The sequence below is a fragment of the Galleria mellonella genome, unplaced genomic scaffold, assembly GCF_026898425.1.
Source record: "Galleria mellonella isolate WM207_F2 unplaced genomic scaffold, CSIRO_AGI_GalMel_v1 utg270, whole genome shotgun sequence".
Lineage (NCBI taxonomy): Eukaryota > Metazoa > Arthropoda > Insecta > Lepidoptera > Pyralidae > Galleria > Galleria mellonella.
Genome location: NW_026442062.1, coordinates 2,970,444 through 2,996,251, shown reverse-complemented (window position 1 = coordinate 2,996,251; position 25,808 = coordinate 2,970,444). Strand labels below are relative to the sequence as shown.

The window sequence follows — 25,808 nt, the reverse complement described above, 5'->3', positions numbered from 1 at the left end:
CAATTAATTGGCCTTTAGATATATTAAAGACAATATTCGCAGCTCATATAACAGCACTAATTGGCAGAACAACTAACAATAGTTTGCATCTATTTTTTTTTTTTTCTAACTCGTTATCGACGACAGTGGCGCGTCGAGCAGCTGCTCCCATTATTTGAACTTGTGTAAAAAACTGGCTACATAATTTACCGCTCGCCAAATGGTGGGGTCCACAACACATTCTAATTCTAAACTCGCGGCCTCGACCAATAGCGGCCGAGGACGAGCCAACATGGCGGCCGTGGGAACCGGTTAATGGGCCGTTTGAATTTAGAATAGTATTTTTATTAATGCCTATAAAAACAATCTTTTTTTTATTTTATGCCTACTATTTTATCAATATCACAGAGGCAAATTAAATTTAGGTAGATATTACAGCTATGATTAGTAATAGATTACACCTACTTATAGACAAATAAATTGACGGTTAATTTGAATAAGGTCGTAGGTTTTCAATTGTTTAGTTGGCAGCTGTTTTAAATAATTGTAATTTGTATTTTAAATTCACCGGTATGTTTTTTAGTCGTAATAAATGCTGTCCTTAGTTAATGGCATGACAAGGTCTAAAAATGTTCGAATAATTTGCATGTTGATTAACAAACCAGCATTATAAGTACCTGGGTTTAGCTAAGTGTCGTGCACTTGAGTTGATGATTTTTTCATTAATATATAACACCTTACATAACTATCTATGTATTGGTTAATCAATTCAAAAACGACATAAATAGAACAATTTTAATAATATATCTACAATAGTTTTTTTTTTATTATATTTATAGCTTTTTAATCTTAAATAAATATATGTTATTAGAAATAAACAAATAAGTACGTTTTAATATTAATGCATATTTGAATTAATATTTATTGTAGCAATAATTTCATTAATAAATGGTAGGTAAGGATCATACCAAGGTATGTAGATATGTTTAACTTGATTCTTCTAATATGTATGTATTTAAAACTATGCATATTAATATTTGTAACATAAATTGAGACCTCCGTTTTGACATTTAAGAGGACAATTTTAATTATAATATTTATATGTTTTATTCAAATTTTTAACGAAATTTCACAAAATATAATGTAAAATAAATGCATATAGATATATTAAAAATCTTATAAATATCTTATGATACCTTGTATGAGAATGATAATACAGAAAAAGAAAGAAAGAGTTCGAAATTTTTTTTATTATTATTATTATGTGTATTTTTGTTTATATTCTTATTTCATGAGTATTGTATCCATATATCTCTAGAATACCAGAGTTATCGACTTTATATTTGTCGTAAAAATGTTAAGCTAGTGACTAGCGTTAGTTTAAAACAGTTGTAAAAATATGCATGCGTAATCAGATTTACGTAGGTTAAAACAGCAAAATACAGAGATGTTTCATGTTTCAAACCAGTGATCAACTAACCATGAAATCGCTTCATGTTACGTTCCCTTCCATTTCACACTAAAAAAAGTAATAAAGCACTCACAAACAACAAAGTAGTTGTTTTCATTTACAACATATCCGAGCACAAAAAGCACACACGATTTTAAAAGCAAAAAGTATAAAAGACAATGCCGCGTTCTATTTTCAAAAATGAAATTTGAATCGTCAAATGTGGAAGTTACTTTTTCTTTTTTTTTTACGAACGGCAATGATTAGTAAAGGCGTTCATAGCGCGAAGCTATTTGGCGGCACGTGTTCTGTGAGGGGAGGGCCTTGCACGTGAATTTTCCGAGGTTTCCACCCTCTGCGGACCGCCCCTATAGGCTTTTCTGTCCGGCCTATGCTGTTTAACTGATCGGCTAAAGAAAACCATAGAGTTGTCCAGTGCCTCACTTTTTTTTAATAAAGCTGATTAAGGAAATAATCACTATCATACATTAATAACTCGATTATTATTATGAATTTTATAATGTGCTGGATATTGTTTTTTATATATAAAATAATGCGTGAAATTCTAAGAATCTAATTTAATGATTGTGCAAATTAAGTACCCAAACTAGATGATAATTATTAATTTTTTTACACAAACATTGCGTGCTTATTACAATGAAATTTATATAAAATAATTGAAATATTTATGCATTTAATAATACAAAATGACGTTCAATTAGATGTGTCAGTAGTTTTAAAATATGTTTGTTATTGTAATTGAAAATATTAAATATTTTAAATAGCCTGTCATTACGCATATCTTAGTACTACAGATAAAAAATTTAAATCAAATGCGATAAACCTTTTTACAAACAATTTGCTTCTAAAAATTCATATAAAAGTTTTTTCAATGATTGTAAAAGTGTTGGGATCACAGTGCGTATCGCAATAAATTGTATTAATGTTTCTCTAATTGAACTTAAAGCTGTTTTCAGGCCTTTTAGATCAAACTGGGTGGTAACCGATCATGTTTGTTCTAATTATTATTAAATGGAACACAATGTTCGTAATTTTATTCACATACGATATTCTTTGTATATTTTTTACAAACTCTAACAAGTTATTTACTATTTATGTAGCTTCATTTCTTCTAAAAATAACATCTAATGTTTAAAATTTATTTTTTATAGATCTTATCCTAAACTTTAACTGGGGTCAATTAAATCAATAGAAACGATTATGAGCCAACTGTATGTGCTGACTTCTTTTAATTCCTGCAACACTTTAAGGTCATCACTTAATCTAATGAGGTTATTGACCTTACATTTGCCTGTATCGTTTCACAACTCAAAAACTATGATTTTACATTGATTATCGAGTACATGGTCAACCTACTATTATTTTATCTTATTTAAAAAATCACATATAAATTTCTAGTTTAAAATTGAAAAATAGGAATAGACTTACTATTAAAACGGTATAAAATAAATGGCATGGATAGTTATTTTACGCATCAATCACGCTTCCCATGTAATTATTTCTCCTTTTATAGTTTTGTAACTGTTCAACAATTAATTCAAGATTGAATGATGTTCAATGAGCAAAAATTGTTTTTCTTTTAAATATCGTTTACTGCAATTCATTTGCAATAAACGATATTTAATAGAAAAACATGATAGTAAAATAGTAATAATGTTTACTTTTAGATTATATTATTGCATATAAAGTAATACAATTATACTAAAAATGTATATAAATTACGTTTATTGTTAAATAAAAAGTTTTTATTAATTTTTATAACACTTAATAATTCGTTGCCTCTAAGTATAATGTTCTTTTTCTTTAAATAATCTTAAATTGCTTCAATTAAACTTATTAATTTAAACTAAATTTAGTTTAAATGACGAATAACACTCATATATTATATACCATATATATATATATATATATATATATATATATATATATATACTTATAATTACGTACACATTTTAAATGTTAGTTGATATCACGACTTTTTCATCATATGACAATATTTTGTCAATATTAGTTCAGTAATGACCATTAGTACTTACCTACTTTTTAGGATCAAAAAAGCATGAGTCCTATGTATACCAAGAGTGGCAAAGAATAATATAATTTCATAAAATTGATTAAATACGAATTTATTCAAACTATAAAAATGTATCACAAATTATAACTTTTTCTATATCACCATTTCCTATATTATAAACATAAAAGTTTATAAAGATATTTGTTGTTGTTGTCATTCAATAACGTTTAAATGGCTGAACGGAACTTAAATAGAATTCGGTACACAGGTTGGTTATATCCTATTTTAACACATAAGAGTAACGCCGCGGTAAAAAAAGAAAACAATTATTCAAAATGTTTAATATTCTAATTCTCGTATTCATATTTCGAACATTATAAATTCTTTTTTATTATTATAAATACACGTTTTTATTCCTCAATTCTACACTAATTGCGTAATTACGTCGATAAAAAATATTGCATCAAAAAAAAAAACAAAATTGAAAACCATAATGAAAAGAGCTATTAAAATATAAAGTCATAATGACCTCTCCTCACCTAACGTTGTCCAAACACTGCCTACTTTTCACGCTGCACGCCTACACGCTCAGTATTTTAGAAGCAATGCTCACGTCAAAGTGAATTCGACCCTACCTCTCGAACAATAAAGCCCAAAGCCGTAATAATACAATCCTCACGCACCCCTTCTCTTTCCCGCGTATTAATCAAAATACGAGTTTTCTACTTTGACGTGGAATCGTAGCAAATGGATAAGGCATTGTTTCGTAAATTGAAACTATGGTTTGTCGAGCAACCAGGATAAGCAGATCTCTTCCTCCACCCTGTTATTAGGAAAAACTCGTTTCCATGGACAATTTCTATGGAATCGGACAGATCTAGATATGCTAGTCTATGTAAGCTTGGTTTAGACAAGGTACATAATTGCTATTGTAGGCTAAAGGGTTTACAATAAACTGTTATTATGAACTGACAATGATTAGAAATGTGGAACCATCGTTTTTGTTATTAATTACAATGGATAGATTTAATTATTCATATCAGGTAGGCACCTACTTGTAATTTAAAACTAGATCTTTTATACTTGCATTTTTATTAATAAATTGTATTTATTTTTTATAACTGGGATGTGTGATAGTAATATAATTTGGTTTTAGAAAGAAAAAAAGAATTTATTCCTAAAAAAATGCGACACACATTAAATATAATAAAATTTTAAATATCCAACTAACATTTGTAACATAAATTTTCATTATGTCATTGATAGATTAATCTTGTTATATGATTAATATTTTGCTTTATAAGAGGTTTTTTTTTTAATAGGTATAATATAAACCTGCACAATGGTAATGGAAACCTTATAACGTCTTGTGGTAAAAGTAAACCTTAAGAAAAAATAGTAATAACGCTATAATTATTCATAGTGAAAATCGATTATAAAACAATTACTACTTATTAATAAACCTACTAGCTTTTTCCCTGCTTTGTACACATGGAGTACTACTGTATTTCGCTTGAATTGTTAATATGTCATTGTTTATTTTGATGTTTCTAATATAATAAAGAGTTAATAAATAAATAAATAAATGGGCTTCAGAAGTAGGAAAATCAATTAAATAGGCATTTCTAGATGGTGTATCCAACAACTCATAAGTAGGTACTTACATCAGTTTTTAAACCTTAAAAACACAACAGTGAAAACCCTATCCAATTTGATGTAGGTACCGTAGGTAATCTACTAGATTTGCGCAATGCCGGAACAAACTTACAGACAAACAGATAGACAAGGTTTATATTGAGACCTTTTACAACGATTTTTCTTAAACATCCTTCATGTAAATACATCGTTCAATTACGATTATATTTTGTAAAATAAACTCAGGTGGAAAATATTTTTACACGTGTTCGTGTTTATATTTAAGTATCACGAGTAGATTGTACAGTCATGGGCAGAGTAATAGACATATATGAAGTTTATCGGCATAATTATTATAAGGACAAAGTGAAAAATACACTTACAGTACAGCGTAATAGTCCTGCTTTACGTTGATTGCATGTTTGTATTCCATAATTTAAAAATACAATAAGCATAAAAAATAAAGATTTAGAATCTATAAGTACGCGCAACGTGACTTGAAGTGGATATTTGTCACAATAAATTATGAATTCATTGTTTTACGCAGTAATTATAATTAAAACCTTAATACGTTGTTTATATACATTATTCTTACAATAATATCTTAATAGGGTCACGCTTAAATGACAAAAAAGTGAGTAAGACTTCTATCGTAACCGAAATAACATCAGCTAACACAGAAGTAAATTTTATCAATTGCCAAAAAATTATTACCAAAATCAATTCTGTAGTTACTAAAATAACGCATACTATAATACAAAATATACAAGTGAATTCAGATACTCCATTTTCGAAGTGCCTTTTATCTTAACTCATGAGTAAAGAAAATTTTCTCTATGCTTAAATTATGGGATAAAAGCTGCGAATGTTAGGTAATTATAAAAAAAATCGTCTTTATAGATCCATCAATTTGTTATAATTATACTTCTGACCTATTAAAACGCTTTAAATGAAAATTAGAAAAGAGTAAATATACCAATTTTGAAAATTAGGTACCTACGTAAGTTATATACGTGGAGTTTGTTTTTATTTCAGTAAGAGTTATAAATACACTAAAAAGTATTTAATCGATTAAAATTATTTTGTTTAATTCTGCTACCATTAGTACGAGTATGTATGCAGCTGCCAACTTGAGACTAAATTCAAGACTGACTACTGTTCTTACTAATTCAATTTAATTTAATACTTTATTGTACGCACTAATTATACATAAAAATATGACAAAGGTAATCAAATGTACAAAGGCGAGCTTAACTCTAGAAGAGTTCTTTTCCAGCAAAGCGGAAAGGAGCATCAATGTCAGCGGGTAGAGCGGTATACAATATTTTGAACATTTTCAAACAAAGGAACTAGATAAACTTAAACTTATAACTTAAACTTATACTTCGAAATTCTACGACCTTCCATATTAGTCATCAATTTCTGACCGTTGTTCAGTCTACACATATGTTGCGAAACGTATTTTAACTTTAAGGCACCCACAAAAATTTTCGCAGTCTGGGTGCCCAATGGTCGTCACTAAATTCCAGATAGCGATATACATTTACTGGGAAACACCTCGTTTAGAGATTCTTAGACTGAATAACGGTCAGAAATTGATGACTAATATGAAAGGTCATAGAACTTTTACTACTAATAATAAGAGCAGTCAGTCCTCAAATGTTGGCAGTCGTACGCATAGGTTCTAATACCGTATAATATGTAGCGGAATTAATCCAAATAATCTTAATTGACTAACTAGTGGTATGTACTTCCGCAAAATAACATCTAGTTCAGTAAAATACTGAAAAGATATTGTTTGTTCCGGGAGTGCATGTTTATTGCTACATAATTTCGAAGTCATTCAGAAACCATTACGGTTATTGTGTCGTATTTTTTTACAAAAACGCAATAATATCAGTTTGAATAGCGCATGTGTGTGGGAATACGGAACAATAACTCGTTGAACTCGTCATATGTAGCTTCCCATTGTAAGAAATGTATGCCCAAACTGTTTCTTGTTGGCTCCAAGCATAGATTTATACGCTATGCAGTTGAAATGTCAATTTGTTGGTTCCCATGAAAATAAACGGAAATATGAGACAGAAATTTTATACGAGTATTTGTAGAATGGTTGTATATGGATTTAGAATACATTAACAAAAACCATAAGACAAAAGTGAAAACCTAGGTCATGTTTATAATATTCATACTTGGTAGTCTAGATGGAGCGTCGAGTGTTAGAAACGAGATCCAAAAACGGTCAACCAATAACGCTTGCCCTGACGCATAATGTTTTTGAACAAAACAAACCATGCCATCTTTCAGTGTTGCAAGTAATAATTATAATATTTTACATTATGTATTCACATTCATATATAAAAAACGAATCGCATGAGAGTACTATACTCGTATGTTATAGACCATACACACCACACAAATCACTCATCAGAAATAAACCTAAAAACTGGGCTGTTTTGGACAAACGAATAGACATTTTTGTATAAGAACCGAGTTAGGAACTACAACGGTTAATAAGAAAAAAATATTAAATTATTTTTTTTTGCTATTAATTTATGGATCTTGTAAAACATTGAAGTTTAAAAAATTATGGATCGCAGACATTGATGTAGTAATAAACAACATTCTTTATATTCCATACCTGTGAAGCATATATTTGCAAAGTAAATGGCGCGTGATCAAAAACTATAGCGTACTTGTAGTATTTCTAGAATATTGAAGGCAAGGCCCGATCCAGGGGGCGTACACTGGGCAAATAGTTCGAGGAGTAAAATGAGTTCACTGAAATTAACATGGTCATTTAAATAAAAAGGCGACAAATATTTTTTCCAGAGCGGCAAAATAAGTAGGTATCTGTCTGAAAGATTTATTTTGTTTTATCTCTTTGATCTTGTCTTAATTTTCTTAATATAAAAAAAATATTACCTACTTTAATCCCCAATGCAAAAAGAAAGAATATGATTTAATAATGTATGCCATCTCTAACTTTGTACCATCATAGTTTCTAAAATTGGGATCTTTAAACTGAGTTGAAGAAGAAACATATTAATGCGATTTGTTTATTTTAACATTAGTAAAGTGGTTCTTATCTTGTGTAGAAAAAAATTATTAATATTAATAAAAAACTACAAAATAATGAGTCTTAGTATTTTTTTTTAATTAAACACTCGTATATAATCAATACGAGATCTCGAGTCGCGACAATCTATCGACACGTCTTATTATTAAAGCTAATATGGCAAAGATTATAAAACTAGTCCAGTTCCGGTTCATCTAGTTAGTAATAATCATGCATCTACATCTAACTTAACATCACATGATTCAAAATGACTGCACCTTAGTAGCCTTGACATTCAAAGAGCGGTAATCATTGAATAATTCAGCACTGACTCACGAACTAAACCTATTTAGTATATATTGCGTATTAAATTATTGCACTTGTAGAGATCTTCCTAGATATACCTACTTAAAAATAGTGGTGGGCTCGTATATAGCAATATCTATATATTTTATTACACTATTTGTATATTGGCTGACTAACGGATATATTAAATATCGGTTATTCAGTATCTGATCGAAATGAATATGTATATCCGATTGGTATAAGCGATATCAAAATGGGTGATAAACATTTATTTCTCCATTAATATTTAGAGGTAAGTACACAGTACACATCGAAATTATACTGATGTTCCCCATGTCTATTTAAAAGATGCAATATATATTGTATGTTATGCTCAAGAAATCTTTGCGCGCATCCGAAATGAGTATATCTACAAAAGAACTAAAGTGGCCGACATAGACTGAAGAATAAGCAAGCTGTAATTGCAATGGGTTGGAAAAGAAAGTTTCTTGAGTGACTAACCCGTACGAGCAAACGTAGTGTAGGACGACACTTCACCAAATGGAGTGATGACCTCAAATGCACTGAAGGAAGACAGTAGATGCAGATGGCTTAAGACTGTTCCTTATGCAGTCTCTATAGACTATGGTAGGCCTATGTTTAGCAGTGGACAGATAATGGCTGATATGATGATATATATATTGTATGGTATTTAAATTATTAAAATTCAATTTCCTTTTTTTTTTATTGAAACGTGTATGTTTAGTAGTAAACATATATACACACTTATATCAATAGAACGCACTTGTTTTTAATTTTAATCCAATCTCTTTTCCACTCATAGATTCCAATAACCAATAACATTGACTGTATTCAGACTTTATTTCTACTCGTACTACTGTCATACATGTGGTTGCGTTTAATTTTAACTCTTTGTCTAATTTTGAACTTTACATTCATTGGAATAAGATAAAGTGTAACACTGGTCTGCCTTCTCTGAACATCTGGCCGGCTAATCGTCCACAATCTGGTTCAAGGTTCCCACTCGGTTATTGAGCTGAGGAAATTCGCGCACGTTGTCGTTCGTCGCTTGTTCTAGTCACTGGAGGCTTATCTTGAACTCTTATTGCTATACAGTTTTGGATTTTATTTATTCCGTATATAAATTTTTCTTCTACGTTTATATACATAATATTTGGAATCGAGACATTTTTGGATATAGATATATTTGCTATTATTAATAAATTTTCCATTTGTTACACATATCGATATTTATTTTCGGGACTTAATGTAATGCGTTTTAGTAAATACTATAAACATTAACAGTAAGTTTATTTTTAAATAGTAATGTCTGTAAAATTCGTGATTCGTTAACCAATTTAGCATTTTTCTTTATAATATAGGAATTTACTGTACATATGTATAGACGATGGTTATCACTTTCTAACAGGTAATATGCCAATTTGTTTGCTATTTGAAATTGCATATAAATATTTTTTTTTAATATAACATGGTACACCTTTTTGCGCTATTAAAATGCGCACGGACATCAGTGAGAGATAATAAGTGAAGACAAAAATAGTTCATTTGGCCCATCATGACGAATTGAACAAATTCAACAACACGATGGTTTCCAGGAGGAGCCGCGTGAAGGTCGATGTGAAAAGGTATATTACTAGTAATGGGACTGCTAGTCCTCATTACTAGCGATCTTTCTTCCCTCTATAATATAGGAGTTTTACTTGTACTCAGTATCTAAGTAGGATTATTATTCTTATAAAGACATACGTATTTCAAAAAGAATTATAGTTGTGAAATATCTAACGACTCAATCAGGAATTATAGCGTGAAGTATATTATTATTTTTTTATAGTACTATGGCTTAAAACTAGATATTACCGATTGATAATACTAAATATGAATTTTTATAGGTAGGAAGATACCGTCGTATTCGTGATCACATTACTACGAAATTAATCTAATCGATAATTCGAATTGGTTGCCAAAAATTGTACAGGGCGGTACTTACCGTCGCGCCGCCCGCTTGCCTGCCCTCCGCTGCCGTCGCCTCACCCCTCTCTCCGTCCACACAAAAATAACACTTGTCTGGTGGCTTCCAATCTGCTGGTTCCTCTGGCACCTCCAATTTGGGTTGAGTGGCTGGCCGCTTGATCAGACTCTCTAGAATGGTCTCTGGCCGCCTCGTCTTCTCCGGCTCGGCTTCTGTCTCCGGTTCGGCTTTCGGCCTCTCGTCTTCTGGCGCGTTGATCTGCTCTATAGTCTTTATTTTGAGCGCGGGAGGGGGGTCGGTGGCAGGCATGGATTCTTCGTCGCTGGATCGTTCGGCCTCGGTGCGCTTGGGTACTAACGCGTCCTGATATAGTTTCCATTTTCTTCGACCCATCAACTCCTCCGCCACCCGTTCTAGACCTAGAATAGATATACATAAAAATTTAATATAAAACCACGACTATAATATAGTAAGTAAATTCACTTGGAACTGACAAGGGACAATTAATTTAAGACAATTTAGCAGGAATTCAAATCAATTGTAAAAAAAATATATTAAAAACAGTTCAGAAATTATGCAAGATCTTGCACATACGAGTAGCATGCGTCTAAAAGTACAAGTAAATTTAGAATAATTTTTTTTTTGAATGCACTAATAAAATACAAATCCGTGATTCTGTCATGAAACGGTTGTGTTTGCATGGCTCTATTTTGGTTTTAAATGTGGGATATGGTAGTAAAATTATAGGGTAGGTACAGAAGCATAATACCGTAGTCCTCAAGAATGGCAACGAATGGAGCATATCATGTGCGACACATTATATTCTGTTATGTTTATGGTGCTGTTCAAGTCAAAGTATAGGCAATGGTTACCGCTTTGCATCTGGTGAGTCGTAATCTTGTTTGCTATTCTAAATTACATAACATTTTGGCAACATAAGCTTTTACAAATAGGTATATTTTGTGATGAATTTCGAGCTATATGAATCAGACCCTAGTCATTAAGCATTCGTTTATTACAATTACTCATTACATATACAAATTAGTGCTGCAGTGATTCCTGGATCGTCTATAAACGAGAACCCTGGGGATCCAGCATTGCGCCTCGATGTACGCACGAGGATTTAGTTGGTAAAAAATCCCACACACTCATGAATTTCCTTCGGCAGTTGGGACAGTCTTAGGGATATTTCTTCGCGTTAAAAAAAGGTACTATAGTGGTAATTCTATCAGTGGCCAGATTTGAAAGACGAGCAATCTTTCAAGTCTAATGTGGCATCCGCTCTTGGATATCTAATTCAGCGCATTAGAATAATGTGTATAAAATTTTAATGCATTAGCGGAAACTAAATAAAAAAGGTAAGTGTACCTAAGGATTAACCTAAAGATACAAACAAGCAAAATTAAATAAAAGCCTATTAAACAGAGAAAATTATGGGAAAACCACAACACAATATAAAAAATTCTTGACAAAGAAACTTAAACAATATAATTACGAGAACCAGTTTATTAATTTAGAAAACTTATCAAATATATCAAAATTATTTAAACAATTATTAAAAATTTTACATTTTATAATGAATAAAAAGATGTTTAATCACACTTTTGTAATATAACCTCTAAAGCAAGTTATATTTGTGCTCTCTACCTAGCTCAAAAGGAAAAAAAAAACCTTAAAAGATATACCTATAGGTAGAATAATTTCAAATAAAATCAATTTTCTTAACAAAAGAAAAATATGTAGTCCAAATATTATTTATTAAATGTAACATCAGATTTATTTATTATAATTTATTCTCTTAATAATATATGTATAATATTTTAATAATAATATTATTTATTTTTACTTAAAAAATCGAAAATATATACATAAATTATTTCTAACATATCATTATAACTGGAATGTAACTTGACATATCCGTGATTTAAAAGTACCAAATCAACATTAACAATCACCAAACAATAATTACTCAGTATTAATTAACTCTTGTAATTATGAATAGCTTTCAAACTATAAAAAATACAGCTTTCACATGACAAAATGTCGACAAACTTCATTCGTATGAATTTATTACCCACGTTTGATGTTTTCGTTTCGCCAGCAAATAATTATAGGATATTAATTACACACTATAGCTGTTTATTGCGGAGATAAATTTTGTATTGCTACCGTAGCACGGTACAGGAATGTACTAAGGGCAACATAACGGAACATTTCCGTGTTATTATTTTACAAAAGTAATAATCAAGCATACGGCCTACGTCATATGATGTTTATTTTATATAGAATGTTGCGTGTATGTTGTTAGGCCTTCGACAGAAGTTTAATATATTTTTTTTATATTCACTTACCATCTATTTCAAAATTAATTAAATTTTTGTGGATTCGAAAAAAAATATATACCTCTTTTAAACTACCTTCGGAAATTCGGGGATTGCATCACATAAATATTCGTGTATTGCTTCTTTGCAATTTCGCCGATGACATGACTTGATATAACTAATATTGTTTGGTGGAGTCAAATAAGTACTAAAAAAATGTAATTATCGATTTTACAGTTTACGGCCAGTTTTTATTCCTGTTTTCTAATATGCACCTATCAAATTCTTTACAAAAACTAGATCTATAGGTTAATATGCATTTTAAAATAGGCTGGAGATGGGTGCAAGTATTTGCATACCTACAACAAGTATAATTTATTACCTCGCTATCAACTACCGTTCAAGTCGTACGCAATAGTTAAAAAAAAGTAATAAAAAAACCATAGTTTTGAATTGCATTCATAAAACATTGGCTTTGAAAAAACGAAGAGCTGTCTATAGCGTCCGTTTATAGAGATCGTCAACATTTTTAATGGTGAAATATATAACAAAATAAAATTCTTTACCATTTCTTTTTTTTTCTAAATCAATAGGAAGGAACTTATCTATAACAAATAAACGAAAAAATAAAAACAACATTTTTTTTTTGTATTCAGAACACCACTGTAATAAAATTCAAGAATGCATACCTTACCATTTTTAAAGGCAAAAGATATATTTTAAAGTAACGTAGCGTAATGCAGCGAAAGAGAACAAAATCGTGAACGAGGTATATATAAAAGAATTTTTAAACGTTACAAAACTGTGTCTATTATCTAACTAAGAAGGCTAACTGAAGCGAAACCCTCACATGTTAATATTGTAATTAATGCATGGCGTTGAACTCCCATGGCAGGGAATAATAAAAAAATAATTACACATTACACCCGCTTTCAAGTAAATCGGAGGAGCTAATGTCTTTTAAAATCTACAGCATCGTTCTTTTGTTGATTTCTTTTTGTTCAATTATTAAAATGATTACGGCTTTATGTTTTTTTTTTTAAATATAGAAAAAATATTAAATAAATTAATTATAAATTTTATAAGCATCATTTGCCTTGAACGTTTAAAGAAATAAATATACATAGATAAATTATTTATATTTGTTTGCTACAATAAGTAGGTAATACATGAATATGTTATTTATATTTCAATGACGATGTTTTACTTTAGAAAAACGTAAGTATAATAAATAGCGGTATTTCTTATTGTTTTTGTATATTTGTTCTCCATAGACGATAACTCAATAATGATTTTTTTCCATACTGAGTATATGGTGTCAGCCGTTAACTGTCCATAAGGAACATAGACCTCCCCTTTTGGAGGTTTTGCCAGTACATAATTGTCTAAACATATGCATTTACAGCTTATTTAATTTTTTTCCATTTTGTACAAGTACCTACACTTTTATTAAACATCTCCCGGCTCAAATTTTAATTAAGATTTTGGGTCTGACTGAATAAAATTTTAATGAGTAATGTCATAGTGGGATAACTAAATGCAATTATAAAAAATAAAAAAAATAAATTGTATAAATGACAACAAAAGGTCATTTTAACAAAATGGCGTGACAAAACCGACGATAATAAACAAAGGATGGTTGTGAAGCGTGTGTCGACTACTGATTGGCTAAAACTACGATTAGACTGGTCTATTTCAAGGCCAACATGAGTCAGTTTGCATTTGTGTGTGCATTTTAATTCTGACTTAAGCGACAGGCGGAAGCTGCTAAGATAAGATGTTTGTTGTTAATAAAATTGAGAATTATTATATATACATAAGACAAAATACTAACTGATGGACATGATCATGTAGATTTTAGAAAATTATTGTAAAAGTAATAAAAATAATTTTATTACCCAACTAATGTAACTAAAATAATAAATTATTAATTGGATGTGTAATTAAATGTATAATTGAAATAAAATTACTTCGTAATTTCATATACTTCAAATTATAGATAGGTATTTGTTTTCGTCGTATTAGAACATTTTTTTACATTAATAGAAAGAAAAAAAACAGACGAGAAATATAAAAAGCTTGTCTGGTCAAAAAACAGTTTCATTACTGCTTCTACTGCTTTTTAAAGATTTTATTGAAATAAGTAGATATATATTAAATTTGCAGGAAGCAGTTATAAATACTAGATATTAGTAACAGTATATTAAATACAGTTTTAGTGTTCTTGTCAAATAAATTAAGCAACGTGCCTACAAGCAATAATATACCTATGCACGTGTTTATCATAATATAAACATTATCAACTTGTAATTTGTCCCATGGACTAATGATTCAACGCGGAAACGTTCACGTCCTTGTTTGGTACATCGCGAATATGCGAATGGAATTGTTGACATTAGTTGCTCTTAATTAACATTATTAAATAATTCCCATCTGAGAACTTGAAGCTGTCAGATAAGGTTTTTGCAATTCTAAAAAAATATTTATATTTTATATGGTACTAGCCTTTTTTAGCACGACTAAGTTTATAAGTAAAGCTTAGGAATAACCAACCATTATATAAATATAACCTTATTTGGGATTATTAATTTAGTTTCAGTCACAAAATAGGAATATTTTGGTGTATTAGAAGGTATTGTTTTTCAATAAAAAATAGACTGTAATATTTACACTATTATTTATTCATTTTATTTCATTACAGAAACACTTTGAATTTGAAACAAATACCTTGAAAACGAAGTGAAAACTTTATTGAAAACTACATTAACTATGCACTAATGTACTGAAGTAATTAATGTTAATTCATTATAATGATGTTTTGATTTTTGCATGAGTATTGCCTGTGACTAATGAATATTCAGAGTTGCAAACGTCCGTGAAAAACTACTACAAAATAAATCAACTAACAAATAAACAAATAAATTACTGAAACAATCCTAGAAAACGATGTATATTACAAATAAAAGACAATGCATTGAATCGTCATTCAATATTCAATTATAGACCACAAGTGATCGTAAAAACAAAGGCGCAGTCGAACAAATATGATATCTGATGTAGGGCTTAAATCTTGGAGACAATGAAAGGCCGGATGTAGTACATCTTACGCGACCTCCAGTGTGATCTTTCTGTAGCACTAACTTAGCCAGATCATTGTTCTACGTTTAGATAATCCACCTATTCTTTATAACAATGATATGAATATATCCTTTTAGCAATAGATTTCAACTCCGTTTAACTCGATATCGAGATATTATATTTCTTTAGTCATAGCGCTTCCCAGTCGATTAACTACCATCTTCTATCAAGCGAGTATTTCGTCATAATCTTAGAATACTGACGGATCTGACAAATATTATATATATAGATCCGTCAATATTCTACAATTATGACGATTTGTTCGAAATGAGTCCAATTCACTTACATTAGATAATAGAAAAGTATTAAAATGTAAAATAGATGAATGAATGAATGAGTATACTTTATTTACATTATACAATATGTAACAATAAATATATATAACAATTTTCATGTCAACGTGAAAAAAAAAACAGTTTTAGTAGTCCCTTTTTGTCATAGTAACTGACTAATTACATTACATCCAAAAGGATTTTATCTCATACGATATCATCACATGGCATCTAGCGCAAGATAGAATTAATGCTAAAAATTAAAATAATTTCATAGTTATATCTATTAATTCTACAAAAAAGTTTTATTTCAATAATACAATTTAAATTATTCTTATCTAGGTATTTAACTTTTTATACGATTTTTATTACTTTGTGTTTACTTTTTACCTACTTTTTATTTTTTTTATCTAGACAATATGACTATACAGCATAGTTTAATGAATTTATCAAATAAAAACAAATTATATGTTATTAATTTCGTCATAATTGTCCATTATAAAGCGGAAGGCTTTATCACTGTTCTTTATTATTTACAATTTACAACTTTGAACTCAAAATCTAATATATTTTTTATTAATCAATATATTTATAGAATTATTTATGGGTTCTGTGCCAAAAAGATACAAAGGTAAGATACAAATTATGGTGCGACTTTGAACGTCCGTTCATTCCTCTATCTATTATTACAGATTTCTCTATCGAGAAATGAACTATAGTATTAATACTTATTTTTGTTAACTTTTGGCATTTGGCTGCAATAGAATATCAGTGTTTTTCTCTTTTGAGGGCAAAGCAATAAACTAAGTTCTGACCATTTTGTGTAACTGTGGCACACTCACGAAAAATTATGTAACCTTTTTTTATGTTATTTCTTATTCTCTTGTTTAATTTCTTTTTTTAAGTATGTACCAATATCTAATGTTAATTTTATGCTGTAAGTCATGCAAATAAATTATATATCTATCTATCTTATAATAAATAAAAAATAATAATCTTATATAGTCTAAAACATTTATAATATTAATAAAAATAAACTGATAGTCTCCCAACGCACCACATTGAGGAAATGTACCCGAGGACCTAGCAGCATTGCCTCTTTGGATTGTTAAACTTATTTTTTGCGCAAAGTAACTACTAGCTCTTGGACACCAGTAACCGATTGTCTGATAAAAGTGAAAAATAAAAAAAAAATGCAATGAATAAATAAATTTTATATACGCGTAATTGAAATAATTTTTTTATCTAAAGAAAATAAAAACTCTTTTAGAGACTAGGTATATTATGTATCCTCGGCGAGTGAGTTCAACAGATATTTGACAGGTTTTTGTATTTACGATATGAAATTATTTCAATTTATTTGTTCTTAGTATCGCTGTATAACAATCATAAATATAATGGACTTAAGTATAATTAATTGTAAAGAATATTAATATTAAATGAAATATTGTTTCAAAAATTTTATTACAGGATAGTAGTCTATTAGTATTTATGATATTAAATATAATAAATCTAATTTAATCAAAGAATTCAAGGGATCAGAATTTTAATGCAATAAACTTTACAAATAACAATTTTATGTTGATAATTACTTATGCAAATTGCAAAATAAAGAAAAAAATTAAATTACATGGTTTAAGGACATTAATTTTGAAGTTTATTTCACATTAACCATGTGTACAAGGCAATGAAACAGCCACAATTGTCGAAAAAATAACAAAACTTGCACATGAACTAGTTTATCTGAGTCCCCATCGCAACACGCAACCACGCGCATGGCCATGGAAAAAATGAAAACTGACGATCACAATCTATGATAAAAAAAAATGTAATTGTTAAGAGCTGACTATACTATCAGTAACGCCATGTTATTCTAAGAAATTTTGATGGGCATGTATATTTTTGATTAAAGAAATGTTTATTAAATAAAAGCTGAGTCAATAATCATGTACTTAATATAAAAGGTTATAGTCCCCTGGAATCGAATGAGTCGTTTGAATGGAAAATTAGAATATTAGAGCAAAAAATATGACCATTAGAAAGAGCAGTGCAGTCGTAGTGCGAAAGGGATGGAAAAACACGATGGTCCGTCATTGGCTGACCAGTTTTTATGCCTTAGTTCCCCTAATCTTCATTTCGAACAACATCTGCTACGGTAATGTTTATTCGAAATAGTTCTTTAAATTTATAAAGTTAAGATCTTATTTGCAATTCTTAGGGTGCATCTTCTGTTATTTTTTTTTCCACTATCTATCGCGCGGTCGTTGCACGCAAGTTGTTATTTCAATTTTTAATACATCTCCCATCGAATAGGTTCCATTTAAGGTCACTGTTTGCTGGAAAAGGGCCACGTACACGGTTTTAAATTATAATTATTTTTTGTCGTTAGCCTATTGATCGGCAGATGGAAGTAAGTAATAGTCGATTAGTTTTTTCCGTAATAGCAAAGCATCGGTCGTTTGTCTGAAGATAGCGTATCTAAGTGTTCAATTATTATATAAAGAAAATTTATAGTTTCAGAACGAATGTTGGATGTTGATTTTAAGGCTTTATAGGGACATGTTAGATTATTATTTATGAACTAACCAACTATGTGTGTTGTTTCTTTTACGGCTGTCAACACATTACAGTTACCTTACGATTCTAAACAATATGATTGTAATTACCTATCTTGAATCTACGCTCTATATAAGTACATAATTAATTAATATGATTACATAATAATAATGTGTGTAAAGTAATTACATTAATTTTAAGAAAATAAATAACTGAATTCAAGAATTTTCTATTCATTATAGCAGTTTATTTTTCTTAAATTTGCAACAAGATACCTGTTACTGTACTTAGTTAACAAATACTTAGTAGTCTCTATAATTAAACTGTCGAGAAAAATGTCTGATGAAATAGGTAGATAGCTTTATTTTAAAATTAGAAATTTAAATTTCTAACAAAAACAGTTACGATCGAGTTGTTATTAATCGATATTAAGTGAATCGGATGCGTTCCGAATAAACAATCACTCAATAGATGGTTATTTAATAGATCAGAACCTCCATGACTAGAGAAGTAAAATATAATAATGTATAATAGTGTTTACTACCGCTGCATTGAATGACGTTATTTTTAATATAGTATCTAAGCAGTATACCTACACATCATGGCCTTTGTTGGCCACATGTCTCGAGTCTTTGCCTTAGGTACAGTTTAAATATTTAATTACATTGGATGTTGTCTATTTAACTAAAATGTTATTAATCTATAATAATTACTAATGCTTTAGTGATATAGACATCAAGTGTGTGATAACTACTTATATTAAAAAAAAAAAAAAACATGACTCAGTCCCCGGAATACATATGTTACTCAACTCTTTTCAATTTACAACGTATAATAAGATTATTACCAACATAGAGCAAAAAAACCATAAACATTTTAATTGAATGGATGACTAGTTCACACAGGTGTTCTTAAATTGCGTAACCGGTCAAACTATTTTAATATAAGCAACCATTGTACCGAGTTCGTCGAAGCAAGGTTATGTAATTCCCGGCGGGTATGACAACAAAACCACTGAACTATTTTCATTGAAATTGTTTCGGTATTTAGCTTGGAGCTTATCGATTTCGTTGATTAAATAGCCAGATGGAGTTAATTTGCTTTTATCTTGTTTCTGAAACTTAGTTGTAGGTTTGTCTACTTATATGAAGGGGCAAATTCTATTATATATTATCTACCTAATTTTATATTTACTAATAGTCATCTGAATCTGTAACTGGTTAAATACTTTTTCTCAAACATGCTTGGAAATGTGAGTATTATTTTGACAATCTTCTTCGAGATAAATCAAAATTGCCGTACTGGTCAGATACATGCGGGCAGCGGCCGGCAAAAGTTGTATGAAAATCCATATCTGTCGTGTTTTGCGGACAGATAAAATACTATGTAAACTCATATCTTCAGCTTCAGTTGTTGGCCGCTGCAGTCATGTACTATATTAATTTTATTTGAATATTGAATTAACAATTGATTGTAAAATACATGTAATTAGGTAAGTCCTATACATTAAAAAATATTCATGAATTACATGAAATATAATATTGTATTTGAGGTTTTTGTAGAATTCATATTTAATTGGTATAAGTTATAATTTTAAATTGCATACCTATTGCAATAAAAGCTTTTTGATAATATTTTTTTGTAAACAGATCAACAATATAACTCATGTCAATCTCTTCTGCTATCAACAACTGGTTTATCTTGATCGCATAATAACAATGATATAAAAAATTTTCTTCAAACTAAACAAATTATGCATTATACCATCCTATATGACGGCATAGTTTCCATTTTGCTAAACCAACAAAAATATATTAGGCAAAATACATTATTCAATTTCATGACATCTATAATCTCAATTTAGCAAAAATAAAACACTTAAATTACAGACTCTCTGTGATGATGATAATTAACCCCATGAATATTATTAACAAGCCTTTAGATAATTTCATTTCAATTAATTCAAATAATCCAATTAAGTGTTCTCAATCCTTACATTGTATCGGTAAATTGCATAATTGGCTTAACTATTTCCATAAAAAAAATATGACGATATAAGTACCTACTATAGAACAGTAGATCTTATCCTTAGTCCTTAATGAGACGAACTCAGTAAGAGCTGATAAATAAGTATTGATTATCATATTTATACCTACAGTTTCTATATATTATATTAAAAAATTTAAAACTTTTATGACAATAATAATAAAAAAAAGCAATAACTTGTAAAAAGCTGAAGTATCTATTCTTGATTTATGAATGAATAGCTCTGAATAAAAATTCTTAGATTACTTTATAAGCGATATAATTAAGTACACTATAACTACATATACTGAATTGCTGACATTGTAATAGTCCATAATTTAATATCTGAACGCAGCCTTAGCTAGCAATTTTATAAAGTTGGCATTACTGGCTAATGACAGTTGGAAGTGCGCGCAAAATCCAAAATGGCTGACGAAACAACAAAATGATGACGCGTTTCGAATCACACAAATTAACTTCTTTTGTTGAGTCGAAACCTGTAAAATGAAAGAAGTCTTTCGAGTTAAATTAGCAGATGGATGGGAAAAATATGTCGGAGACAATGAGTAGATTGCGTAAGATAATGGCTTGATTATGTTGAGAAATTATGAACTACTAATAATCTTCAGTTAACTAGGCAATAATGAGACCTAAGTGTTTTAGTAATAAATTTTCAAAGTTCAGTTTTTGTTTATTTCCTGTTAAAATAAATTATGCTTAGTATGTTTCATCACAATTATAATTATGCAAGTTTTACAGAGAAAGTAACAAAAATGATTATAGACAGACTAAGAACTTAGAAAACATAGATATTATAACAGATTCTCATGGAAATTTATCTTAGTGAGTATACAAAATAATAAGATATCAAAGATTCCAATGTCGAGGGTCAACTTTCTACCTAAATACAGGAAACGATGCCAGATAAAATGGCTGTCGGATAGAGACATTAGAAAATGGCTAGTGACGTATTTGATAATTTGCTTGAGTAGTTTTGCATTTAGTAGATACCTCTATAATATTAATTTAAACTCAAAATAAAAGCTGCAATAAGTCGTCTCGTCAGGGTGGTAATAACTTAATAATTTTCAATAATCTTGAATTATTCAATTATTTAAAAAGTATTTTTATAGCAAACGAATATCTATAATAGTATATTTTGTTAATATATTATTATACTTTATATTTTTAAAATTTCTAAATACGTTTGTACACACAAAAATATTGAATTGTGATATACAATTCAATATTTTTGTGACAGATAATCAAAATTTTAGTTTTCTATTCACTCAAATTACTGTTTAAATCATAGATTTGATCGACCTCCACGTGGTTCCCCCTGGAAACCATCGTAAACAATTCTTGTTGAATTCGTCACGATGGGCTAATTGACCTGCTTCATCCTCACCTATCATCCTTCACTGGTGCCTCGCCGGCGTATACCGATACCGTTCCATTATCATCCATTAAAAAAAAATCATAAATTTAGTATAATGTAGGTACTTAAATAATCATTTAGATATATTTAAAATTGTAGGTACTTGATTTTATTTTAAAATGATTATAAAATTACACATGAATATAAACGCTATTAAGAGACTATATTTCAAGTGCTATTCTACGTTTATGAATATATTCTCTACTAGCTGTATCCTGCAGCTTCGCCCGTGTGAATTAGCACATAAAATATTATTTGTGCTAAGTTAGGATACAACCTGTCGTTGTACCACAGTTCATTTAAATCTATTCAGTAGTTTATGTATGAAAGAGTAACAGACATACATCCATCCATCGTTATGAACTTTCGCAGTTATTATATTAATAGGATATTTCAAGTTCGCAAATATACATTTATAAATTGTATTATTTGTAGAAGAGTGAGGGTCATAAGTGATGGAAGCTAATATCTAATAAGATCTGTACTTAACTCATAAAGAATAATATCGATATTTTGTTATAAAACTCTAAGATATGTGGTTAATAGAAAATATATAATTTTACAATGAAACAAATAGACTATTAATATCATAAATATGTACATTTATTGCTACATTATACTCCAATTAGAAGGAAAAACCAACACATATATTTGTTGTCAGTTTCCGTATTTATTACACCTTTGTCTATATTGTGGTAAATCTATTCGTTCTAGGAATATAGAATACTATAAACATAATCATTAAGGGAGTTTATGAGATTGATTTTTCTATTATGATATAATACATTTGAAAATGTGTCTTTTAATAAAATATATTTTAAAAACTAAAATTTTTTTTAACTTTAATATAAAAAAAAGTAGTAGTTGTAATTTTTTTATTATGATAAGGATACGCATTGTTTATGACTTTTAGATATCGATTTTTAAATTAAGCGTGTCGCTTTCATCTTCACCTTTTTTTTTACTGGTATACCAGCTCAGATGGTGTACTGGCTTACTATTTAATTTTTATTTATAAAAATAAATATAGGTAAATAATATAGGTACAATAGGATAGGTAGATACCTATTTAAAACGAAATCCTTCAGTTATCTAAAAGCGGAGTTCACATGTAAGTGCAAAAATATCATATAGCCATGTTTATTTATATCAAATGGTTATTCAGCGAGCGAATTGTGTGTCACGGTCAATACGAACGTGCGCTGATATGCTATATGCACCATGTATGTGCATACCTACCTAATATCATATATGTATTTACTCTAAAATGATTCTGCGGGTGTATAGATAAATATATTGGATCTACTAAATATACTTAAGTTATGGAATCATTGCTAAGACTACTGCATGGGGTTTTTCAAAAAAGTCGGTTGAAAAGGGGTAAAGAATTATAAATATATAAATATTACATCAGGGTTCGGAAAACGTACTCAATGCCCCTGGTATTGCAGGCATTTATAGGCTACGGCAACTACTTACCATCAGGTGAGCCATAAACTTGTTTGCTACCTCAGTAGTATAAAAAAATATTTTGAATCATTTGCCAAGCTTTTAATAAGGCCTGAAAGATTCTTTGCAAAATTACCTAGCGATTTTGACAAGATTATTTTTACTTTATTTTTCATCATGCCTTATTGTTTCTACTAAAGACAAATTTGAAAAACGTTATATTATTATTAATCTAGGCACTTGGTCTAGAGGTACAGAATTATGAAAGAATGAAGAGAGTTAGAAATTATGTATATTTTGGCGACACAGAAGGAGTATAATGAACGTCTTCGTTTTGTCATATCTAAGTATTATCTATGATTCTGTGCTGTCTATGGTTAATACCAACTTTTTTATAAGTTAGAAAAAGTTAAGTTTAGTTTAGCAAATTTCAAGCTAGAAAAAATATGCCAGCGACTGTATAGCATTAAGCTTCATGGATTTTCTTGAGTTAAAGATATGGAAATGAAACAGTTAGTTTCTCTTGCATATAATTTAAATTATGTTTAATTAATACTTGTATAATTTGCAACGAGATAATGTGAGACCTCAAGATACAGTTAGTTTCACTACTCACAAATAAATTTAAAACAGTCGCCAAATTAACATGTTATAGTCAGTGCTAATAGTAGGATTATTGTATATTCTATAGGAGGTACTACTCGTAGATTACATAACATGATAATATCTTATTAGATGCGTACATATTAAAAATATTTAAATCTTAAATATTTATAACTAGTGATCCGGCCTGGCTTCGCACGGGTAGATATAATTTTCAAAAATAAAATAAACTATGTTACTCGCTGTTAATGAAGTTTTCTGTAGGTGAAAGAATTTTTAAAGTTAGTTAAGCAGTTTTAAGTTTATCCATTACAAACTTCCTCTTTATACATTAATTAGTATAGATAACACAAAAATTCCATAAATTTTCATATCCACGGTGTAAATATGATATTGAGTATGTTATGATTTTATCAACACAACAATATCTATAAGTAATATAATAAACCGTACTTATTTTATTATTATACTATACTATTGTTTAACTACTTAAAATTGCATGTACCAATGTGTATTTTTTTTGGATGTATGTTGTGTTTTATATGTCTGTTGGTAAATTAATGTGAATAAAGTATGTACTAGGGGTAAATTATATACAGAACTAACAAATAAACTGCATAATTATAAAAGAATCGAACTATAGAAACATTATTGTAGTTCCATGTCTACTCAGATCAATTAATAATTTTTGTTTAATTACATGATCTCACCATGTCGTGCATTTGTTTATACGATACAGAGAGAAGTGGAAATAGATTATTTATAAGATCTATTGAATAGATTTGACCTCATCTTAAAGTAGAGGTTCAATAATTAACTGATAATACCTAAATGAGTATTTGTATCTAGGGTGTGGTAATAAAGGCATGAGATGGCGTCATAGGTTTTAGCATAGCCTTACGCTTATATTCATTAAAAAACGTTAAACATCTAATTAACCCCTTTTTAGCTATTAAACGGTGTTGTCTCTTTCTTTTGTGCTAAATTCTCAATTTGAAAAAAGTGAAAAAACACTGTAACAATTTAAATAGGTTTTATAGGTTATATTTTGGTATAAGTAAAATATGGCAATGGAGGAAGTAGGCATACCGTTTACTTTTTAAATAAGTACATAAGTCGTAAATACTTCTGAATTTAATTAAATAAGATGTGACAATAAATGTGACGCTTAGATTAATAATATTTAGATAGAGTCCCTGCCTCAAAATGTTTCAACAATAACAGATTTTTTTCCACAAAAAAAAACCGAATTTATCGTAGAAAAACCAAATACTGTGATTTAAAAATCAAACTATTAAATCGATTTTAAAAATATTACTATATTGGTCCATCTGAAAATATTATGCTTTCAGTTAAAAAGGAATTTTCTAAAGCGATTTATAAATGACGAAATTCAGAGGTAATTAATGGATGAATAATAATAGAGGAATGCAATTTCCGGTGATAATAACGATCAAAAGAAACACAGCTGTTGCTTTTTTTCAATAATTTTGAATGATTAAATTATTTAAAAAGTGATTTAATATGTAATGAAAATTGATATATTTTTCAAA

At 29.1% G+C, this 25,808-nt stretch overlaps 1 protein-coding gene across 3 annotated transcripts in view; it reads right to left on the bottom strand.

The window, feature by feature from the left end:
- LOC113514343 (mushroom body large-type Kenyon cell-specific protein 1) overlaps positions 1 to 25,808 on the bottom strand; it is a 185,698-nt gene that overhangs the window by 30,652 nt on the left and 129,238 nt on the right. For all 3 annotated transcript variants that reach the window (XM_026898407.3, XM_026898409.3, XM_026898408.3), the window contains one exon: positions 10,472 to 10,872. In XM_026898407.3, coding sequence (XP_026754208.2) covers positions 10,472 to 10,872 — 401 coding nt within the window. The remainder of the gene's footprint in view (positions 1 to 10,471; positions 10,873 to 25,808) is intronic.